At 36.0% G+C, this 20294-nt stretch overlaps 1 protein-coding gene across 1 annotated transcript; it reads right to left on the bottom strand.

The window, feature by feature from the left end:
- Positions 1-15794: 15794 nt before the first annotated feature.
- On the bottom strand, positions 15795-17583 carry LOC143710487 (ladderlectin-like). Its single transcript, XM_077201432.1, has 5 exons — positions 17516-17583; positions 17197-17309; positions 16370-16492; positions 16084-16195; positions 15795-15889 (listed from the first exon to the last, which is right to left on the bottom strand). Exons 1-5 carry the CDS (start codon positions 17574-17576, stop codon positions 15795-15797), a joined length of 504 nt encoding a protein of 167 aa, XP_077057547.1. The 5' UTR covers positions 17577-17583.
- Between the last annotated feature and the right edge of the window lie 2711 nt (positions 17584-20294).

The following is a 20294-nucleotide window of genomic DNA, read 5'->3' as shown; positions in this document are numbered from 1 at the left end:
AATGAGGAAGTTACGCTTCTAAACCGTGAATTTGTATGGGCGTGATATTCAAATGACGATTGTTTTCAGCAGCCACATTTATCAACGGCCAATTATACGTACGATGGGATTGGCTGTATTTGAATGTTTCATGAATCACACGTGAACCCTGTCGTAAGATGATTTGGATCTCGGATCTACGTTAGATTGATAAATGAGGCCCACTAAATAAAGTAGACTATAAACACAGAGGTCTTTCTGAAACTTCACGAAAACTTCCTCTGAGAATCTGAAGGCTACAATCTGAAAAGCAAGGTGAGTTTTTGGAACAGAAATCTACTGAATAAAATGTGCTGTGTTTTTAAAATGCATTGAGAATCCACAGTGTGCAGCATTTCAATGCAGACATTTAACTTTACATAATTATTCATTTTTAGGTTAATTTCAGGTTCATCATGGCAATGCTGAGAAGTCTTCTGCTGCTTTTCGTTATCTTCTCCATGGGGAATGCAGAAAGTAACCAAAACATTTAATTCTAAAAACCCTTGATAGTTTAACTGCATTTTGGGAATGTACAAGATTCCATGTACTAATATTTGCATGATTAATGAAGTATTTTCAGTGTCAAAGTACACTTAGTTTTTGGTATAAATCACACAATTTTGAAGTGAGCTACATAAAATAAAAACACTTTTTGCTGTAAATATTAAAAAAATGATTATCTTCACTGCATATATTTATAACATCACGAAATATAAAACACAACCCTGCTTTTTGTTCATTTTAAAAATATGAAAAAATTTTGATCAGTAAAATGGACATTTAACAGAGTCAGGGTGATGTCATTTTATTTTATTATAACGTTACATGTACATGCAGTGGAGAATGTATCGTAAAATAATAAAAAAAAATTTAATGATCAATAATGTCTAGTATAAAAATAGGCTATAAGTAGCCTAATAATAGGTATAAGAAGCTATACAATGAAATCAAACATAAGTCCGCTCTCTATAGGCTACACAGTTAAAGTTAAATAGCCTAAATGTATAAAGTTATGGAACTTCACTTTGCCCTCAGCCAAAACGAGCTACATAAAATAGAAACACTTTTTGCTGTACATATTACAAAATCCCCATAACATTTAGGTAACGTTACTGCACTCTAAAAAACGATTCGTTGGCTGAACAACCATTACTTATAAAAGTAATTAGATTGAACCCAAAAAATTAAGTATTCATAACTTTTCAACCTCTACTTAACATCTATAGTGTGTGTAACACAAAAATATAAGTTACTAGGTGAACTTATGTTTTTTCATTTTATTTATGCATACATTTAAGTCATGTCAACTACTATAATAATTGCTTAAAAATTAAGTAAATTGAGCATAACAATTTAAGTAACTATACGAGCCACGTGATATGCAATTTCCCGAGATGCCCTTCCAGCCAAAAATTGGAGCCATTTTGTGAAGCACATGTGAAGACGCTGAAAAGAGGTAAGCTTAACTTTTTTTAACTTAAGGTACACTCGATTGTTTATTGCATTTTTTGGTCAAGAAATTAACTTTTAAACTGAATTTCAGAATTGCTACGGATTTTGCATCAACAATTAGTAACGTGTTACTTACAAAAACGTATTAAAACGTTTGTAGCCTAGTCTACATGTTAATGTATGAAATGAGTGACTTTGCACGCAAGTATATATATTTTAATTATTAAGCGAGTGTGATTCCTTCGAATGTATCAAGTCGTGTCAAGTGTTTATAGTCAGAGTATTTATTGTGTTTTTCGAAATATATGACCATTACGTTGCGTATGCATTAAGAGGACAATTCGGACTGTGCTCTCCCCCACGGATAAATTCGTAGGCCTAAATTACTTTATTGACGAGTTGTCACGTAGCTTATACTTGAGTATTTTATTAGTTGGCCTAAATGTTATTATATTTTATGATTTATTATATGCAGGGCAGGCTATGAGTTTTCGGATAAAAAAATGTACTTTGCGTATTTACAAATTCCCATATTCTCTAATATCTGGATTACGGGAAAGGGGGGGCGTTCAGTCCTTGGGCGCGGGTTAGCCTACTTTTGGTAACGTTAACATACAAATATTAAATTCGAAAACACATTGGCTACAGCTCCGTGCGCACGATTTACCATTAAATAATGGCGATCTTGATTCAAACACAATATTATTCCTAAATGACAGCGACAACCCTGTCTATTAAACCTTCAAAATTATTATCAAAATAAGTAAATACCCTTTAAACAACAGTTTAGCTTCAAATAAAGATTGTAGATCTTTATTTACTGTTTGGCTATTCCAGTAGTGACTGTTAAAGTGTTTTTGAAGAGATTCGTTCAAAACCTCTGGAAAGAAGTATTCATTAATTCAATTTTGTTTAAATTAATTGATATTATTTAATAGACTAATTTTTATATTTATAGGCATTTAATAATGGATTAATTTGTAACATTTAATTATTATTATTTTTTCTTTTTAGATAGATTTTTTGATCACCAGAAAAAATTAATTGTATATATACACACACTACCAGTAAGATTGTTAAATGTTTTTAAAAGAAGTCTCCTCTGCCCACCAAGCCTTCATTTATTTGATCCAAAATACAGCAAAAACTGTAATATTGTGTTTTTTTTGTGTGTTTTTTTTTACAATTCAACTGTTTTCTATTTGAATATATTTTAAGATGCAATTTTTTAAAGTTTTGGGTCAATTAGAACTTTTTTTTTTTTTTTATAAATTAATACTTTTATTCAGCAAGTATGCATTAAATTGATAAACCGTGACAGTATAGACATTTATAATGTTGCAAACTCTTTCTATTTCAGATAAATGCTGTTCTTTTGAGGTTTCTATTCGTCATATCCTGAAAAATAAAAATAAAAAAACACACAACTGTTTTCAATATTGATAATAAAAAATGTTTCTTGGGCATCATCATCATATGAGGAACTCCAACCTTTAAGGACACCAATTTTCTTTGTGAATGAATAATGTATCGTAAATAAATGCTCTTCCTTAAAATACAGTTTGCATAAGTCAGGACACTCCCATGTTAAATTATCATGATATGAACCAGATCATCAGCTCATTAGATGAGAGTTCCATGGACTGAACTAAGCGTGTCAGATAAGTGAGACATACAAAATGTTTAGAGTGGTGGATCTCGAGGACCAGGATTGAGAAATCACTGCTTTAAAGTGTTTCATTTAATATTTTTTGTTTGTTATATTTCATTTTAATAATGTGAGGCAATATTAAAAGTGGGAGAAGGTGCCAGATTTGACTTCCAAAAGTAATGTATAATAAAAACTGTAACTCTATCATTATCTGTGATTTTATGCTGCTAATTTTTTTTTTTCTCTCCATCCTTTAATCCATGCAGCTGTGCAAAAGGTTTTGGTGCAAGAACTTGGATATATATTTGTGAATTCTTACCTCAATTTATTCATGTGTTAATTTCATACTTGTCTAATTATTGTTTTTGACAAATTAGCTTTGCCAAAAAAATTGATCATATATCACATTTAGTTCATATGGTTCTATTTTAGATATAATATATTTACTGAAAAAGTCTGTGCTAGTGAGAGGCTGCAATGTCTTGCACATTCACACAAAATTTATAACAATGTATTCATTCCCCCCCCCCTTTTCTAGTCAACAATGAAATGGAAATGCAAATTTTGCAGTACAGTCATTTCTACAAAGGCAGACTTACTTAAACATTACAGATTACAACATGACTGTCTTGGACGGCACAGATCATTGCCATGTATTTTTCCGGATTGTCCCTGTTCATTTAAAACATTGAACTCAATTCGTTCACACTTGAAAAGGCACCATGCCCCTTGTGATGTACAGTCACCTGCAGATAACTTTTCCTTCGTGTGTCAACATTGTGCCTCTATTACATTTTCTACAGAGGCAGAATTCTTTACACATCTTAGACACCATTTAAAGAAACAGGAGACTGTTGATTGTGTTTTTAATCAGTGTGATTTCAGGACAAATGTGTATGGCACATTTGCTGCCCACAAAAGCAGAAAGCATATGCCTCATTGTGTCACCGATTTTAAACCGCAAGTTCTGCGTTCAAGTTTAGATTCTGCCTGTTGCCATTCTAGAAGCATAACTCGTGAGGAAGAAAGTGAAGAAGAAAGCAGTCTGCCACTGAGGGCAGAAAGTGAACCTTTGCCAGATTTTATGGTAAAAAAATTGGTTCTGTGCTACTTAAGTTGGAAAGCCTGTTTCATGTATCAGGCAAGTGCATTGACGAGTTGGTGGAAGACTTGCTCTTCATTTCAACAGAAGGGTCAACCGAGGCATTTAGATGCGTTATTGAACAAACGCTGAAGAAACATGACTGTGTTCTTGAAACATCAGTAGTCACAGATTTGGCAAAGGAACTTTGTGAGTCAAGTCCATTGGGTAAGTCACTTACATTGGAGGGTCCTTTTAGTTCCTCTTATAAGAGGAAAGAGTATTATAAAGAGAACTTCAAAATTGTGGAGCCTGTTGAATATGTTATTGATGCAAAGGAAAAACAGAGTTTTCAGTATGTTCCCATTCTCAAAATGTTGTCTCATTTAATGAATGACACGGATATTTCTCAAAAGGCACTAGAAAGATCTCAGATCTCTGAACAGGATGTACCAACATACAGATCTTTTCATGATGGGCTAAATTTTAAGCAAAACCCTCTTCTATCTGAAGGTGAAGACACAATTGCCCTGATTGTATACATTGACGACTTTGAGATATGCAATCCACTCGGAACGTCCCGGAAAAAGCATAAAATCACTGCAGTGTATTGGGTGCTGGGAAATGTACCATCACTACTCCGTTCTGAGTTGTCGTCCATTTATTTGGCAGTTCTTTGCAAAGCAGAAGATGTTAAACGGCATGGATATTCAGTTGTGCTAGAACCACTTTTGAAAGATCTAGGAGTGTTGGAGAGAGAAGGCATTTTTATTTCTAGCCTTGGAAAGAATGTCAGAGGTACAGTGATGTGTGTTGTTGCAGACAATTTAGCAGCCCATTCACTTGCTGGGTTTGTTGAAAACTTCTCCGGACCATATCCCTGCAGGTTTTGCCTTGGCCAGCGTTCAGATTTTCAGCTGAAAGAAGTACGTTCAGGTGCATTTCAGAGAAGGACAAATGAGCAACACACTCTACATGTTCAAACATCATTAGAGGATACAAGTGTTGTCCATTCATTTGGTGTCAAAAGACAATGCATCATGACTGACAAACTGGATTATTTCCATGTTTTATCAGGATATCCACCAGATCTCCTACACGACGTTTTTGAAGGGATCGTTCCAGTAGAACTGGCTTTATGCTTGGATATTTTCATCAAAAAGAAATACTTGACAGTGGATGATATAAATGCTGCAATCCAGCATTTCCCATTTAAATGGACCGATAAAACCAACTGTCCAAAGGCATTGCCTCTGTCTTTTGGAACTCGAAAGAGTATCGGCGGAAATGCCCATGAAAACTGGGCCTTGGTCAGGTTTCTTCCATTTCTCATTGGTCCAAAAATTCCAGTGGATGAACCTGCATGGTTAATTCTTATGGACCTTAAAGAAATTGTGGAACTGATAGTTTCACCAGTGCATACTCAAGAGTCCATTGGCTACCTTGATATCAAAATATCTGAGCACAGACACAGATTTCTGAGTGTATTTCCACAGCAGAGGTTGCTTCCTAAGCATCATTTCTTGGAACACTATCCGGAACTGATCCAGGCTTTTGGTCCTCTTGTGGCTATGTGGACCATGCGCTTCGAGGCGAAGCACAGTTTTTTCAAACGTGTTGTGCGACGCACCCATTCTTTCAGAAACGTCTTGCTTTCGCTTGCAGTGAAACACCAGTTGTTGATGGCTTTTAATTGTCAACCTTCAGAGAACTTTGAACCATCACTTTCTGTTTCACGTGTGTCCAGTGTCAATTTGGATTTGCTACATAGTGATGTACAGGAAGCAGTTCGCAAAAAATTCCCGAATCAAACATCAATAGTGTTGGCAAACACCGTATCTTGTTACGGAACAAAATACTGTAAAGGTATGGTTCTGGCTCATGGTTCCACTGCAGGACTTCCTGATTTTGTTCAGATAAACCAACTGATGGTTGTAAACAACTCTTTAGGGTTCATAGTAAAAACACGTAGAGCCTGGTACAATGAGCACTTGAGGTCTTTTGAACTAGATGCACCTGACAATGTTGAAGTACTTCTCCATGAAGACTTGAGTGATGTCGTACCTCTTGCTGCATACACTGTTAAGGGGAAGTGTATGGTGACTTTGAAGTGCTTCATTTCTACACAGTTCTAGGTAATCATAATAGGTAATTGTTAACAGGATATGGCTTAAATTATTTATTACCAAAAAGAGAAATTTTCACCCAGAATAAAAATGGTAATTTACTCATGATAATAACAAATGTAATTATTGTCTGTGTGTAGTCATACAAATTGAAAATATTTAATTTTGGAACAACATGATTTAGTAGACTGACAATTATATTTTATGTGTGAATTGTCCTATTTTTGTCTAATAGTGTTTCTTTTTCAAACAGGACATGTGTGAACCAGCAATATTACGGGTAATTCTTGATCAGAACTCCATTCGCAAACTTCACCTGCCCTCTGGAATTCCAGATACCTGTGTGAAGTTGGAGTCAGTAGTTAAAGAGACATTTCAGATACAAGGGAACTTTACTCTACATTACAAAGACACTGATTTTGAGGAGTTCTTTTCTCTGACTTCAACATCTGAGCTTAAAGATAAAGACACTATCAAAGTAGTGCAAGTTGAGCCAGTGACTTTAAATTTAATAACAATTGACAGTTTAGAGTGTGCTGGCGCTTCTACCTCTGATGCCCCAGTTAGTTCAGATGACTGTTCAGTTGCCTCTTCAGCTCCCTCATCAGCTCCCTCATCATTTGGCGCATCAGATGACACCGTATTGCTCTCCTCTCCAGACAGTCAAGGACTAAGATCAAAGCCGTGGCCATCACCGTTTGAAATTCCAGAGTTTGCCTTTGACACTGAGGTGGTTCTGAGGTCTGCTAATGATGCATTCAGAAATGATGGAACTACTCTGAACAATCCAAGTGTGAAGTCCGATATTCTAGAGAAATTGGCTGAAAAGATTTTCCAGTTTTGTGCATATCCGACCAGCCTGCAAATTTCCTCAGTTGCAGAGGCATTAATCCAAAAGCATCCTTGCTTAAAGGAGCCTGGGTCATACTCCAGATTCTATGGATGGCAAACCAGACTAAAATACAAGATGGGAAACTATCGGTCAAAATTGAGAAGTATCGGTTGCCCAGAAGTAACTGTGAATTCGGCTAAAAATAAAAGACCTGCTGCTGTAAAAAAACCAAAGAAAGCAGAAATAAACTACCTCCCTCCACATCCTGTGGGAGTAACTGAACAGAGTCTAGAACAAGAACGGATGGAGCTTCTTGATGATGTCAAGATAAGGGATAACTGGAGAATAATTACTCAAAAAATGTCCAGAACTTTCTCCTACCGTCGTCAGGAGATTGTGGAGAAGAGTCCTTCTATAGCAAGCATACAGGAAAGATGGCCTGCTTTGTTCGACACCTCTCAGGTATCTACATTTATATTTCCTTGTTTTAATTCTGCTCTAAATTTGTCTGAGTTTTGAGTAATGTATTGTTGTCTTTTTAGGTCAAAGAAGAATTCAGGAGGTTGACAGCTGTCGAGCTGGAAACAACATTCATGGCAAACCTGGACAAACACACAGATGCGCTTCTGTCTTTGTTTCGCACCAAGGGAGGAAATGCTGGACAGCAAATTAGAGAAATGTTGAGTATGCTAAACCAGGTATGTGGATAGTTTATGTAGGGTTGTAAAAAGTAACAGTACTTTAATACAAAGTCGGTACTGAAATTTTAACACTTTTTTACATTTTGAGCGCTGTTGAACGGATTCCGACTAGCTTAAACACCTCTGATTGACCATTGTGTTCACCCTTTCTGATAGACCGCTGATAGACGCCTGCTTTCAAACACTCACATGTGTATCTGTATAAGCACTAGGTGAAGAGTGTGAATGATTGCTGTTAGCAACTTTTTTCTGAAGCGTTGATTTATTGTAGCCAATCACAGATATATCTGTTGAGCATGTGAACGCAATGGCAGTCATAGGTGTTTAAAGGGATAGTTCACTCAAAAATGAAAATTAAGTCATTAATTACTCACCCTCATGTTGTTCCAACCCCGTAAGACCTTCGTTCATCTTCGGAACACAAATGAAGATATTTTTGATTAAATTTGAGAGCTGGATCACTGCTACATAGGTTTCCTAAGGGAGTGAAACTTGACGGCCCAGAAAGTCATTGAAGAAAATGTTTAAATATTCCATGTGACTACAGTGGCTCAACTATAAGTTTATCAAGCGACGGGAATACTTTTTGTGCGGAAAAACAAACAAAAATAACGACTTTATTCGACTATTCCTTTTCTTCCTTGTGGGCCTGAGACGAGAGTTCAAGAGATTTCCACGACGCATGCGCGAGAACTGAACAAGAAGTAGTAGAAGAAGAATGTCCTCTTCTCAGTTCTCGCGCATGCGTCGTGGAAATCTCTTGAACTCTCGTCTCAGGCCCACAAGGAAGAAAAGGAATAGTCGAATAAAGTCGTTATTTTTGTTTGTTTTTCCGCACAAAAAGTATTCCCGTCGCTTGATAAACTTATAGTTGAGCCACTGTAGTCACATGGAATATTTAAACATTTTCTTCAATGACTTTCTGGGCCGTCAAGGTTCACTCCCTTAGGAAACCTATGTAGGAGTGATCCAGCTCTCAAATTTAATCAAAAATATCTTCATTTGTGTTCCAAAGATGAACGAAGGTCTTACGGGGTTGAACAACATGAGGGTGAGTAATTAATGACTTAATTTTCATTTTTGGGTGAACTATCCCTTTAAGTTAGTCAGAATCCGTTCAACAGCACTGAAAATGCTAGGGGGAAATGCTGGTACTGTAACATTTTTAACATTTCAGTACCGGTATTTTTACAATCCTAGTTTGTTGGCAAGTATATATCTATATTCAGTGCCTTCTGAAATGTTTGGGCTGAAGCCTTTTTTTTCTTCTTATTTTCCTCTGTACTCCACGATTTTAGATTTATAAGCAAATAATTCACTTGTGCTTCAATTGCACAATGTCAAGTTTTATTAGAGAGTATTTCTAGACATTTTAGTTTTAACATGCAGAAATTACAACAGATCTTACATTGTTGCAGACATTTCAGGGCATCAAAAAATTGTGATGCAGCAAAAGTATGTAAATTATCCTTTGACTACTTGTACTGTAGGCATCTTCAGCTCCCTCTTATTTTGTGGGTTTTTAGCTTCCAACTTAATTTGCCATCAGTAGTTATACAGTCAATGAAGATGAGTTTGTTACATAATGCTCAAACTCTATGGGATATCTGTATAATTGTTTTGTGTGTATGCACCATGAAAAGCCACATTTTGTATACTTTTCAGACCAGTCCTGTGGAAAAATGCAGAGAAGTTGTAATTCGATGCTTAATTGTCTACCTCTCGGAAAATCCTGAGAATCTCATCAAGCATTATGAGGTGAGCATTTAAATTCGATCAATAACCAAGTTGAGCTCCAAACCTAAATAAACAACTTGTATGATGGCAATTAATTAATTTAACCAAATTAGATGTGAGAGGCTGTAAGAGATTTATTTTATTTTAAAATATAAAGGTAAATTTCTTTCTCATTCTGTGTTTCAATGCAACGTATTTTCAATGCAATTTATTTTTTGCAACAATCTGAACAATAACAAGTGATGTTGCAAGTAAATGCAGATTTGCTGTTTTTTGTTGTTGTTGTTGTTTAAGGAAACTCATGGGAACGAAGAGGAACTGGAACATCATACATTGAGGATCATCACGAAAGGTGGCTCAGCAGATGATCCTTTACAGACTGGGGTAACGCTGGAAGGCATAGAGGTGATGACGGGGTTGTCAGGTGTTGCGAAGGCTTGTGTTTATCTACTTGGCCTAATTTATGCAATCAATCTGAGTTACCCCAAAGAGCTCAGATACTCGTTTGAATTTTTTCAGAAGATTCTACTGGAACTAGACAGTGGCAAACTTTCTCCAAGGTTTACTCTCTGAAGAACAAGCTTCTTTGTTGAAACTGAGATATTGAGATATTGATGGTGTTGTTCTGACCATTACGACTCAAAATATGTTCACAAGACATGTTTAGCCAAACGCATCTGGCTTTAGTACAGTGTTAGTTTGCAAAGATTTGATTGTAGTCTTGTTTTATTCTCAGGTTGTATGTTCCAAAAGTGAATGTTGAAAAATTTTGCATATTTGGAGAAGTGTTGCAAAGAGTGAAAAATCAAGGAAGTTTTGTGAAACTTTTGTAAAGATTGCAATCTCTCTTACAAAAAAAAGGAAAGAAAGAAAATACTTTGGTTTTGTGCTAGTTTTATTCTTAAAGGACAATTCTGGTGAAAAATGAACCTAGGGGTAATTAACGCATGGTTACCAAATCGATCGTTCTCTGGGATGCGTTTTCATGATAATCGAATGTAAAGAGTTTTATCTCGAAAAACAGATTAGCTTATAGCGCTAGTATATGGGGCATAGAATAAGCAGTAGTAAATCGCTAGTTAATACCACTAACAAAGCTCAAAATAGCCTCACACTAACACGGTAGCATAATGAGGGTCCCTACATGCAAAACGAAGCATTGAGAACTTTGTAAGTGTACAGACAGTTTAATAATTAGATACTTTATAAAGACAGTACATTACGCGTATACAGGCAGGAACCATCTTGGAAAACAGTCTCGACTAGCCGAGCCACGAACGCCGAAATGATCTGGTTGATAGGAATTACATTTGTGAAACTAATTATATGGAAATGCATGAATTATATCTGTTTATTAAAATAGTTTCTTCCGGAAACAACGGACCATATGAGATTCAAAGTCACAGTTCATCTCACTTAGCACACCGTTCGTGGCTCGGCTTGTCGAGACTGTTTTCCAAGATGGTTCCTGCCTGTATACGCGTAATGTACTTTGTAAGTTTTTTTTGTTTTACAACTAATGTAAGGTCTCTGCGTGTTACTGTCTTTTCTCGCGGCAAAGTATTTTTGGTTAAATTCAATACCATTTCTTATATTTATTTTCTCGTTATTTCATCTGACTCCATGAATGAAAAGTTTTTAATGATATCTGTGCATCTGTGCAAGTGTGAGTGAATGTGTTACTAGTTATTAGTAGTTAATACCATTTAGCTTGTGTCAAAATGATTTATGACCCTATGATTGACAGGTTGGGGGGGGGGGGTCTAACCTTTGCCCTTCCGGTGTCCCTCCGCTGTAGGGATTAACTTTTGCCCTCGTTAGCGATCGACAAGCCCGCACGGAATCTGCGCCCGCAGAAACTTCCGCAGATTGTACCCGTCATTGACAAGTAGGCTACAACCTGCGCGCGTGATTGTGAGGGGTAGTAGGCTGCACTGATTGGTGTTTCGTTTCATTCATGAGAGAGTGAATGCTAAAATGTCTAAAATAAAACTGAACGTGGAGGAATTAAAGAAACGTCACTTGTCTGCAAAAATCACGGCACAGGAGAGAGCAAAAGAATTTACAAACGATTTTTATGAGGATGGGGGAGTAATGTTTTGTAAAGCCTGTCAACACTCCGTGATTACCTGAGGCGACAGACGGCACTGGAGCATCTCAAATCCACTCGCCACAAGAGTAGAGAAGCTCTTGGTAAGTTTTATTTAAAGTTAGATTTTCTTTGTGTTGAAAAGTAATGAAATGTGTCATTATCCAATCTATCATGATGAGAACAGTGCTGGGTGGTGTGTATTTTTGCCACTATTTGCTATCGCAATACCGGCCCAAAGCTGAAATAAATAACGTTAGGCTACTGTCTCACTGCCGATTATAGTATCAAATCGCTATATTGACTAGTGTCTGTGAATATTATGGACTACTATTAAAGTCTGATTCCTCTGCGAGTCTCTGTAAACGAGAGCCGCAGATTTTTGTATATATAGTATATTTCTGTGATAATTTCATTCACGTTAAACCAAACTTTTATTTTGAAGGGGTTCTGACACTGTATCTGACACTCAGAACCCTATCAAAATTAAAAGTTCGGTTTAATGTGATGAAATTATCACAGAAATATACTATTGTACAATCGAACTTACTTCTCAAAGTAATAACAATAGGCTAATAATAATAATATATTTATTTATTTAATATTTTTTATACCAAAAATCAAACCATTTCACATTATTTCATTTAACCAGTAAACATGTGTTGTGCAGCACTTGTATTAGTTTATTTGATTACAAACATTTTGATAATAAATTTGTATGTATGCTATGTTTTTATAATATATGTACTCCTGGCATAAAAATAAGCCAATATAAAAGCTAAGAAAAAAAGAATAGATCAACTAACACCAGCTTCTTAAAAATACCATAATTCAGTTTTTTGTCATCATACAACCCAGCACTACAATTTTAACACGTTGTATAGTGCTTTCATTTAATGTAATATATATTGCTATAAACAACAATATATGTGTGTGGTGTGTGTGTATATATATATGTATGTGTGTGTGTACATATGTGGACAGTGGTCATGCTAAAGTTGACTTAAAAGAGGAATAAAAAATCTTCTTTTGGAAATTGATCTTAATGCCTTCATTAAACAAAATTTGGAAAACTCCATCCTTCAAGGACACCAATTTTCTTTGTGGATGAATAATGTAGCGTAAATAAATAATTGTTCTTCCTCAACATACAGTGTGCATATTTTAAATTTCATGGATCCGGGATAGAATTAAAATATCCCACATCATCACACACCAATCACCATACCTAGAGATTAGCATGGTTTTATTTCAGTTAGCCTAATAGCTGGTTTGATTAGCATTGAGAGATGATCTTATGGAAAGTTCCCCCTGCTAGGTATGGTGAAGGGTGTGTTATGATGATGTGGGGCATTTTCAGGATTCTTTTATGAATAGAAAGTTCATTAATTGGCATTAATTAAGGCATTAAGATCAATTTCCATAAGATGATTTTTTTTATTCCACTTTTTAGTCAACTTTAGCATGGGTGTGTTCACTTACAGTATGCTAAGCACTGTATATATATATATATTCAGAATACTTTTTTTTTTTTTTTTTTTTATTATGGGAAAAGTGTAGCCTAATAGAATGAGATAGTATAATAATGTGACTATGAGCTTGGTGAACGTATTGTTTTTTTAATGCGTCTAATTAAAATAGACATTGGCCTCCTGTATGTCTAAGACTCCATCTACAGCTGAAAGAAAGGAGTTCATTTATGATTTCATAAATACCTTCATTGAAGCTGACATCCCTCTGGAAAAAAAACTCAAAAATGTCCTAATTTTTACAGAAGTACTGCAAACAGGGAGGGTCAATTCCAGCCCCATCTCACCTACGCTCTGATTACCTTCCACACTTATTTCCTCAGTATTTGGAGGACATCAAGCAGCCTGTACATGGAAGTCCTGTTTATGTAATTGCAGATGAAACAACAGATGCTTGTGGCCGTTGTGCTCTTGCTATTCTCCTCCAGCCAGTGGGCAAGCCACCTGTTGCAGCAGATCTCATTTTTTTTGGATCGGGTTAATTTCAGCACTGTATCGCAGGCTTAACTCCAACAACATTGATTTCAATGATGTATGGGCTTTTGTCACACATTCTGCAAGTTATATGAAAAAAGCATATAACACAATTCTCTATGGCCTCTTTCCCAATGCAGAACATGTTACCTGTCTTGCACATCTTCTGCAGTTAGTTTTAACAGTGTTTCCAGACACATTTGAAGAACTGAACCGGATGTGTGGTTTGGTAAAGCGTGTTTTCTGCCAGTCACCCCAGCGTCGCCTTGAATTAAGGGCCTTCATGATGCAGCAGGGTCTGTTCCTCTCATGTCAGTGTTTGCTGTCCAGACAAGACGGGGTTCCCGGAAAAAAGCTGTGCAATATCTGGCAGAAAACATTGATATTTTGCACGGCTTCATCCAAACGCTGCCACTGTCCTTTAAAGCTGTGCGGGATCTTAGAGTTCTGTTAGAGGAGAACGGAAAACTCCTGAAAATCCAGGCCACTTTCATCGTTGAGCACAGCTCTGATATACTTGCCACCCTGGTCAAGCTTGAAGAAACCTCCAGACCCGTGGCTGCCACCATCTTTAGTCAGCTAGAGGACCTCAGCATGCTGTTTGAGTATGGGCGCATCGCAGAGGCTGAGGACTATAGCGTCCCCGCACCAGAGACCAGCTGAAGGAGTTAGATGATGATGAGCGGTACACTTGTTCAGCGCTGTTTAAAGAAGCAATGGCACAATCTTCTAAAAAGCTTCAGGCTGTGATGGAGAGACATCCTTGCACTGAACTATTTAAAGCCCTCACAATTTTTGATCCAGCCAAAGTATCTGGTTTAAAACCTGATATTAAGAATTAAGTTGTCCCTGCTTTGAGCAAGGTATCTGCAGAGGAGTGGCATCGCTACATCTGTATGGACAAGAGTGATGCTGGTGAGGTAAGTGCAGTGGAGTGCTGGGCTGCAAGGGAAGATCGAATGCCAACACTTGCCCCATTGGCTGCACCGTACCTGCATCTTCCCACTACTTCAGTGGATGTGGAAAGACTTTTTTCCCACTATTCTACACTTCTAACACCGCACAGACGCAGCCTAACCGAGGACCATGTTAAAATGCTGATTGCCAAATTCAACAGCAGAGACTCAAAATAAGCTCAACACAGTCAGTAGTTCTTCTGATGTCAAATGACTTTTTCTAATGCTAAGTTATTAGTAAAATAGTAAATTACGATTTTATTTAAATATATTTTTATGTATTCATTGAACTGTTCTGTAATTGATTGTCACACCAGTATTTATTTATTTAAAAGTAATGTATAGCTATTAAATGTAGTTCATTACTTTATTTACTTATAGGTATTTATTTTGCCCTATTCTTAAGGAACACTCCACCGTTTTTTCATATTAAACTGTTATTCCCTTAACTAAGACGAGTTGATGCATACCTCTCTCGTCTCAGCGCGTGCGCTCAATCGCTCTGGCGCGCGGCGACACTTAGATAGCCCAGTTCATTCATTAGGATCCAAACAGAGGCTACATTTTTTGCTTTGAAAAGATATTTTACTAATGTGTCCCTGAGCAAGACACTTAACCCCTAGTTGCTCCAGAGGCGTGCGACCTCTGACTTTTATAGCAATTGTAAGTCGCTTTGGATAAAAGCGTGTGCTAAATGAACAAATTTAAATGTAAAGATCATGGTGAATTCCAGCATCATGATGCACATTTTATAAGACCAAAACGAGCCCTGGATAAAATACAAATTTGCTTCAACAAATGTCTTCTAGTGTTTGTCTATGAAGCCGCTTGCTTAAACCCCTTCCCTGATATCATTAAATGCCATTCTACTAACCATATCCTCAAACCTTGCTATGCAATATAGATTTATTTGATAGTCCACAATGCACATGCTTTGATTCAATGCTTTTATTAATTTGAGGAGTGTTTGAGAAAATATTGAAAAGAGATATAAATTCAGAAGTGATTGGATTTCAGAATAACATTTTTGTAAAGATAAGAAAAGAAAAAGTAAATTTAGTAAGATCACAGTAAATGTGGAGCAGGATGACTAATTAACAAGCCCTTTGCATCCTAGGGTGAGAGCCTACTAAAAAACTAGCCACCTAGCGAAAACGACGCGTGAGATCATAACTAATATCCAAAACACAAATATAGTTCATTGATGTTGAACAGGGAGCATCATTCCAGCAGCGGTTAACTGTAGGGTGAAATAATGAAATCAGTTACTCTGATCATTACAGTGTTGTTAGAATCAATGGTGTTCAACTTAAGGCACTTGGTGAAATCCAAATGAGTCATTAACGTTATCGTATGATATAAAATAGGATTGCGAATTATAAATTGAAATTAAATTTTAAGTAAATAAATGTTGTAAATTGAAAGTGCACTCACAGGTCCAGTTGATCTCTAAACAGTTCTCAGGAACAACAGCATTGTTTGGTTCTCCAGAGCACCAGTTGGTATAGTCATACACCGTTCCATCACTCCACAACCACTCTCCGTCCTAATAAGTCAAGAGAATGAATCCAAAAAGTGCACTATAGACAGACTTTAATCAAAGGCAAAGTTTCTAATGAAGATAGTTTGACTTAAAAGCTGAACTTCATTAAAGCAGAAACTTCAGTTTAGACAAACAAATAGGGATGTTTAGGGCGCACATTCGCACAATTCAACTTACTTGTTCACCATCATGAGCACCAACCCAAGTTCTTGTGGAAGAAGGCAACAGACTCAGCAGGAAATCATTCTCTGGTTGATCATGCACAGATGCGAGATTCCCACCAAGACTTTGACAGTTTCTCTGAAGAGACAGATTTTTTGTCATTTCAAAATCTAAAGTCATTTATGCTTTCTGCCAAAAAGATTAAACATTTTAGTCATTCGGAAACAAAGTCTGCACTAATCGATTATTTGCTCGGTATCAGTTTTCTGTTGCATTTACTTGCAGAAGAGAATTTCACTTTTAATGTAAGTGGGGATGTTTCTTTTTAAAAGTCTTTAATCTTTAACATTTAAATTATTCATTGGATTCAGCAAACTATTTTTATTTTTAAATACAAGCAATTAATACAGCTGTAATTAGATCTAGTATTACTCGGTTGACCCAGTTTTAACCCACACTTAAACTAACCATACCATCAAACCTGTCCCGAACCTTACCTATATCCCACATTAATAGCAGCAAAAGTGTTTTACATCAACAACACGTACATTGTACCAAACTATTTATTTGGATGTAGTTAAAGACACATAATATAAAGAGTTGCCCAAATAATTTTGTTGTAGTCAAGTCACATTTAAATAGCACTTTTTTACAGTTCAGAATGTTTCAAAAGCAGTTTTACAGAGATAAAGGGAAAAAAAATGCAACAGTTGGTTTTCAGAAGAAAATAGCATTACAGTCCAGCTTACGGAAATTCTGTGTGGTTTCATTTTTTTTGTGAAAAGTTATTAATTCGAATACATCCGCTCTGGGGAAAACCCATGATGCAACTAATACATTACCTCTGCTGTGATCCAGGTAACCGACTGAGAGAAGTACTTGAAGCACCGGAGTCCAAAATCTGTCCATTCAAGAGGACATCCTTCTGAATCATTTGTGGATCCAGTAACGTTACCTAAATGTTATGGGGATTTTGTATTTACAGCAAAAGGTGTTTTTATTTTATGCAGCTCATTTCAAAATTGTGTGATTATATGCCAAAAACTACTTTGACACTGAAAATACTTCATTAATCATGCAAATATTAGTACATGGAATCTTGCACATTCCCAAAATGCAGTTAAACTATCAATGGTTTTTATAATGAAATGTTTTGGTTACCTTCTGCATTCCCCATGGAGAAGATAACGAAAAGCAGAAGACGACTTCTCAGCATTGCCATGATGAACCTGAAAACGAACCTAAAAATGAATAATTATGTAAAGTTAAATGTCTGCATTGAAATGCTGCACACTGTGGATTCTCAATGCATTTTAAAAACACAGCAAATTGTAATCAGTAGATTTCTGTTCCAAAAACTCACCTTGCTTTTCAGATTGTAGCCTTCAGATTCTCAGAAAAAGTTTTCGTGAAGTTTCAGAAAGACCTCTGTGTTTATAGCCTACTTTATTTAGTGGGCCTCATTTATCAATCTAACGTAGATCCGAGATCCAAATCATCTTACGACAGGGTTCACGTGTGATTCATGAAACATTCAAATACAGCCAATCCCATCGTACGAATAATCGGCCGTTGATAAATGTGGCTACTGAAAACAATCGTCATTTGAATATCACGCCCATACAAATTCACGGTTTAGAAGCGTAACTTCCTCATTATCTCCACCTGGGATGAACACGCAGCGCCAGCTGAAGCTTGGGCTTTGATCCTATAGGATGGTAAAGGTATTTTATGACGTCCCAATGTGATCACACCTCAGTCCAGTAGATGGCGGTAATGCACAATGATTGCAAGCTTCCAAATAAGTTACCGAAGAAGAAGAAGAAGAAGATTATCTTCTTTAACATACATTTATTTTATAATATTCGGTGACGAAGAGGCTAAAAAAATAAGGAAGCGGTATTTATCTTACCCAATCTTTCCTAAGGCAAAAGAAGTGACATTTAAAATATTGAATGACATATATCCATCTAATTACTTTTTACATGAAAGATTCAATTGGGATAATAATTCATGTGGATTTTGTGAGAACCACTATAAAACCAAACCAATCTCTGTTACCTTAAATTATTAATTATATGTTTATCTCTGTAAAGCTGCTTTGAAACAATCTACATTGTTAAAAGCGCTATATAAATGAGGATGACTTGACTATACTTCCTTCTCTTTGCAGATCCTTGGCATTGTCATCCCCATTTATATTCCCTGGGTACCACTTTTGCTATTTTACTTTATATTATTTTTGTGGTAACACTTTACAATAAGATTCATTAGTTAACATTATTTAATACATTAACTAATATGAACTAACGATGAGGAATACATTTGTTACAGTATTAGTTAATCTTTGTTAATGTTAGTTACATTGTTTGTTCATGTTAGTTCACAGTGCATTAACTAATGTTAACAAATACAACCTTTGATTTTAATAATGTATTAGTAAATGTTGAAGTTAATATTAACTAAGATTAATAAATGCTGTAAAAGTATTGCTCATTCTTAGTTCATGTTAACTAAGGTAGTTAACTAATGAACCTTATTGTAAAGTGTTACCATTTTTGTTTTGCTGTTTATTATTCTCTAACTCTTACTCTAGTCCTCCATCTCTCTCACCTATTTTTTGTTGTTGTTTACTTTATAACTCAAAGGCTCTTTTAAGAGCCACCCGACTTTTTTATTGTACTCGTGTTTTGTTTAAATAAATTTATAAATGAAATAATGAAAAAGGGAAGAAAAAAATTGAAATACACATCTAAATTAAATGAATGAAAAAAAATCATAAATGAAATAATGTGGGAATCATGTTTTAAAAATTGGCAAAATAGGGATGAATTAAAAAAAACATCTGTCAATGACTTGCTGACGTGCACGAAAACCAGCCATGTATTTTGCAGACCTCCTTCCCTGATCTTTGAACGCCGCTGGTTGCAGTTAGTTTGCAATGTCCTCCCTGATGTTTTGTTTTTCCTTATTTATGGTGTCCTTTAAATCTTTTAAAAAAATAAAGTCTTTGTTTCGCTCTATCTCCTCTAAAAGGACATTAATTTTACCTTTTTGAAAGGTATCTTCTCTTGTTTTTTTTCTAGTTTTTTTTTCAGCCATTGTGTCAGTGCCTCCGCCTGTATAGATGCTTTAGACTTGTCTTGATTTCTAATCCACAACAAATGACGATTTTTAGGTTAAACGTTCAGTACGGTTCAATATAAGGTTATATTTCAGCACTTCGCGAATGGACAGCGAAAAAAAAGTGATCATTGCTTGTCACGTGACACAGCGCAACCACAACACAGCGCTGAATGAATGATGATCTGCTTTTATGTAATTTTCCCTTTTTTATTAAAAATATTCACAAATGTATTAGCTATAGCATGAAACACTGATATTCCGATTGTCAAATATGTGCAAGTGGAAGTGTTTTGTTGTTTAAACACCTTTATAACGATCGCGTTAGTTGAGCTGTATGCGCGATGGGCGGCGCCTTGTTAGTTTGTTTCACAGTTCAGAGAATCAGATCTGTTGGATTTACACGTCAATTCCTCCACTTCTCACGAAATGCATGAAAGTAAGTGGCCGGTGAACTAGGAGAAGAATAGGGTCAAATGTAAAGCTACTTACACCATGTGTATCTGATATGAATAAAACGTGTTGTCTTATTATAATGTAAAGGATTATTATTGCCGCTTCCATAAACATCAGTGTGTGTTACAAACTCAAAATCATTGTTTTGCTAGTACTTGTGTGTATTTAAATGTGTCACAAACACTGGTGATTATGTGGAAAGGTCTTTTTAAAGCATTATACCTCACTTTCAACCCAAGAAGTCCCTAAGGGACATTTAAGGAACACCCAGGTTCAGTCATGTGACAATGTGTGCATTTTTGTTGCCATGGTAACATTTCCAAAAAGGTGGCCTGTCTGGTGTGCACATGTTGCAGTGTCA

Source organism: Siphateles boraxobius, unplaced genomic scaffold, assembly GCF_051911475.1.
Source record: "Siphateles boraxobius isolate OS27281-9 unplaced genomic scaffold, OSU_SipBor_1 47, whole genome shotgun sequence".
Lineage (NCBI taxonomy): Eukaryota > Metazoa > Chordata > Actinopteri > Cypriniformes > Leuciscidae > Siphateles > Siphateles boraxobius.
This window is presented reverse-complemented; position numbering and strand designations above follow the sequence as displayed.

Coding starts and splice junctions, on each gene's coding strand:
- LOC143710487 (XM_077201432.1), bottom strand. CDS start 17,576: ATGGCAATGCTGAGAAGTCGTCTTCTGCTTTTCGTTATCTTCTCCATG. Junction 17,310..17,515: donor CTCCATGGGGAATGCAGAAG/GTAACCAAAACA, acceptor CATAACATTTAG/GTAACGTTACTGGATCCACA. Junction 15,890..16,083: donor TTTAGAGATCAACTGGACCT/GTGAGTGCACTT, acceptor TTCACCCTACAG/TTAACCGCTGCTGGAATGAT.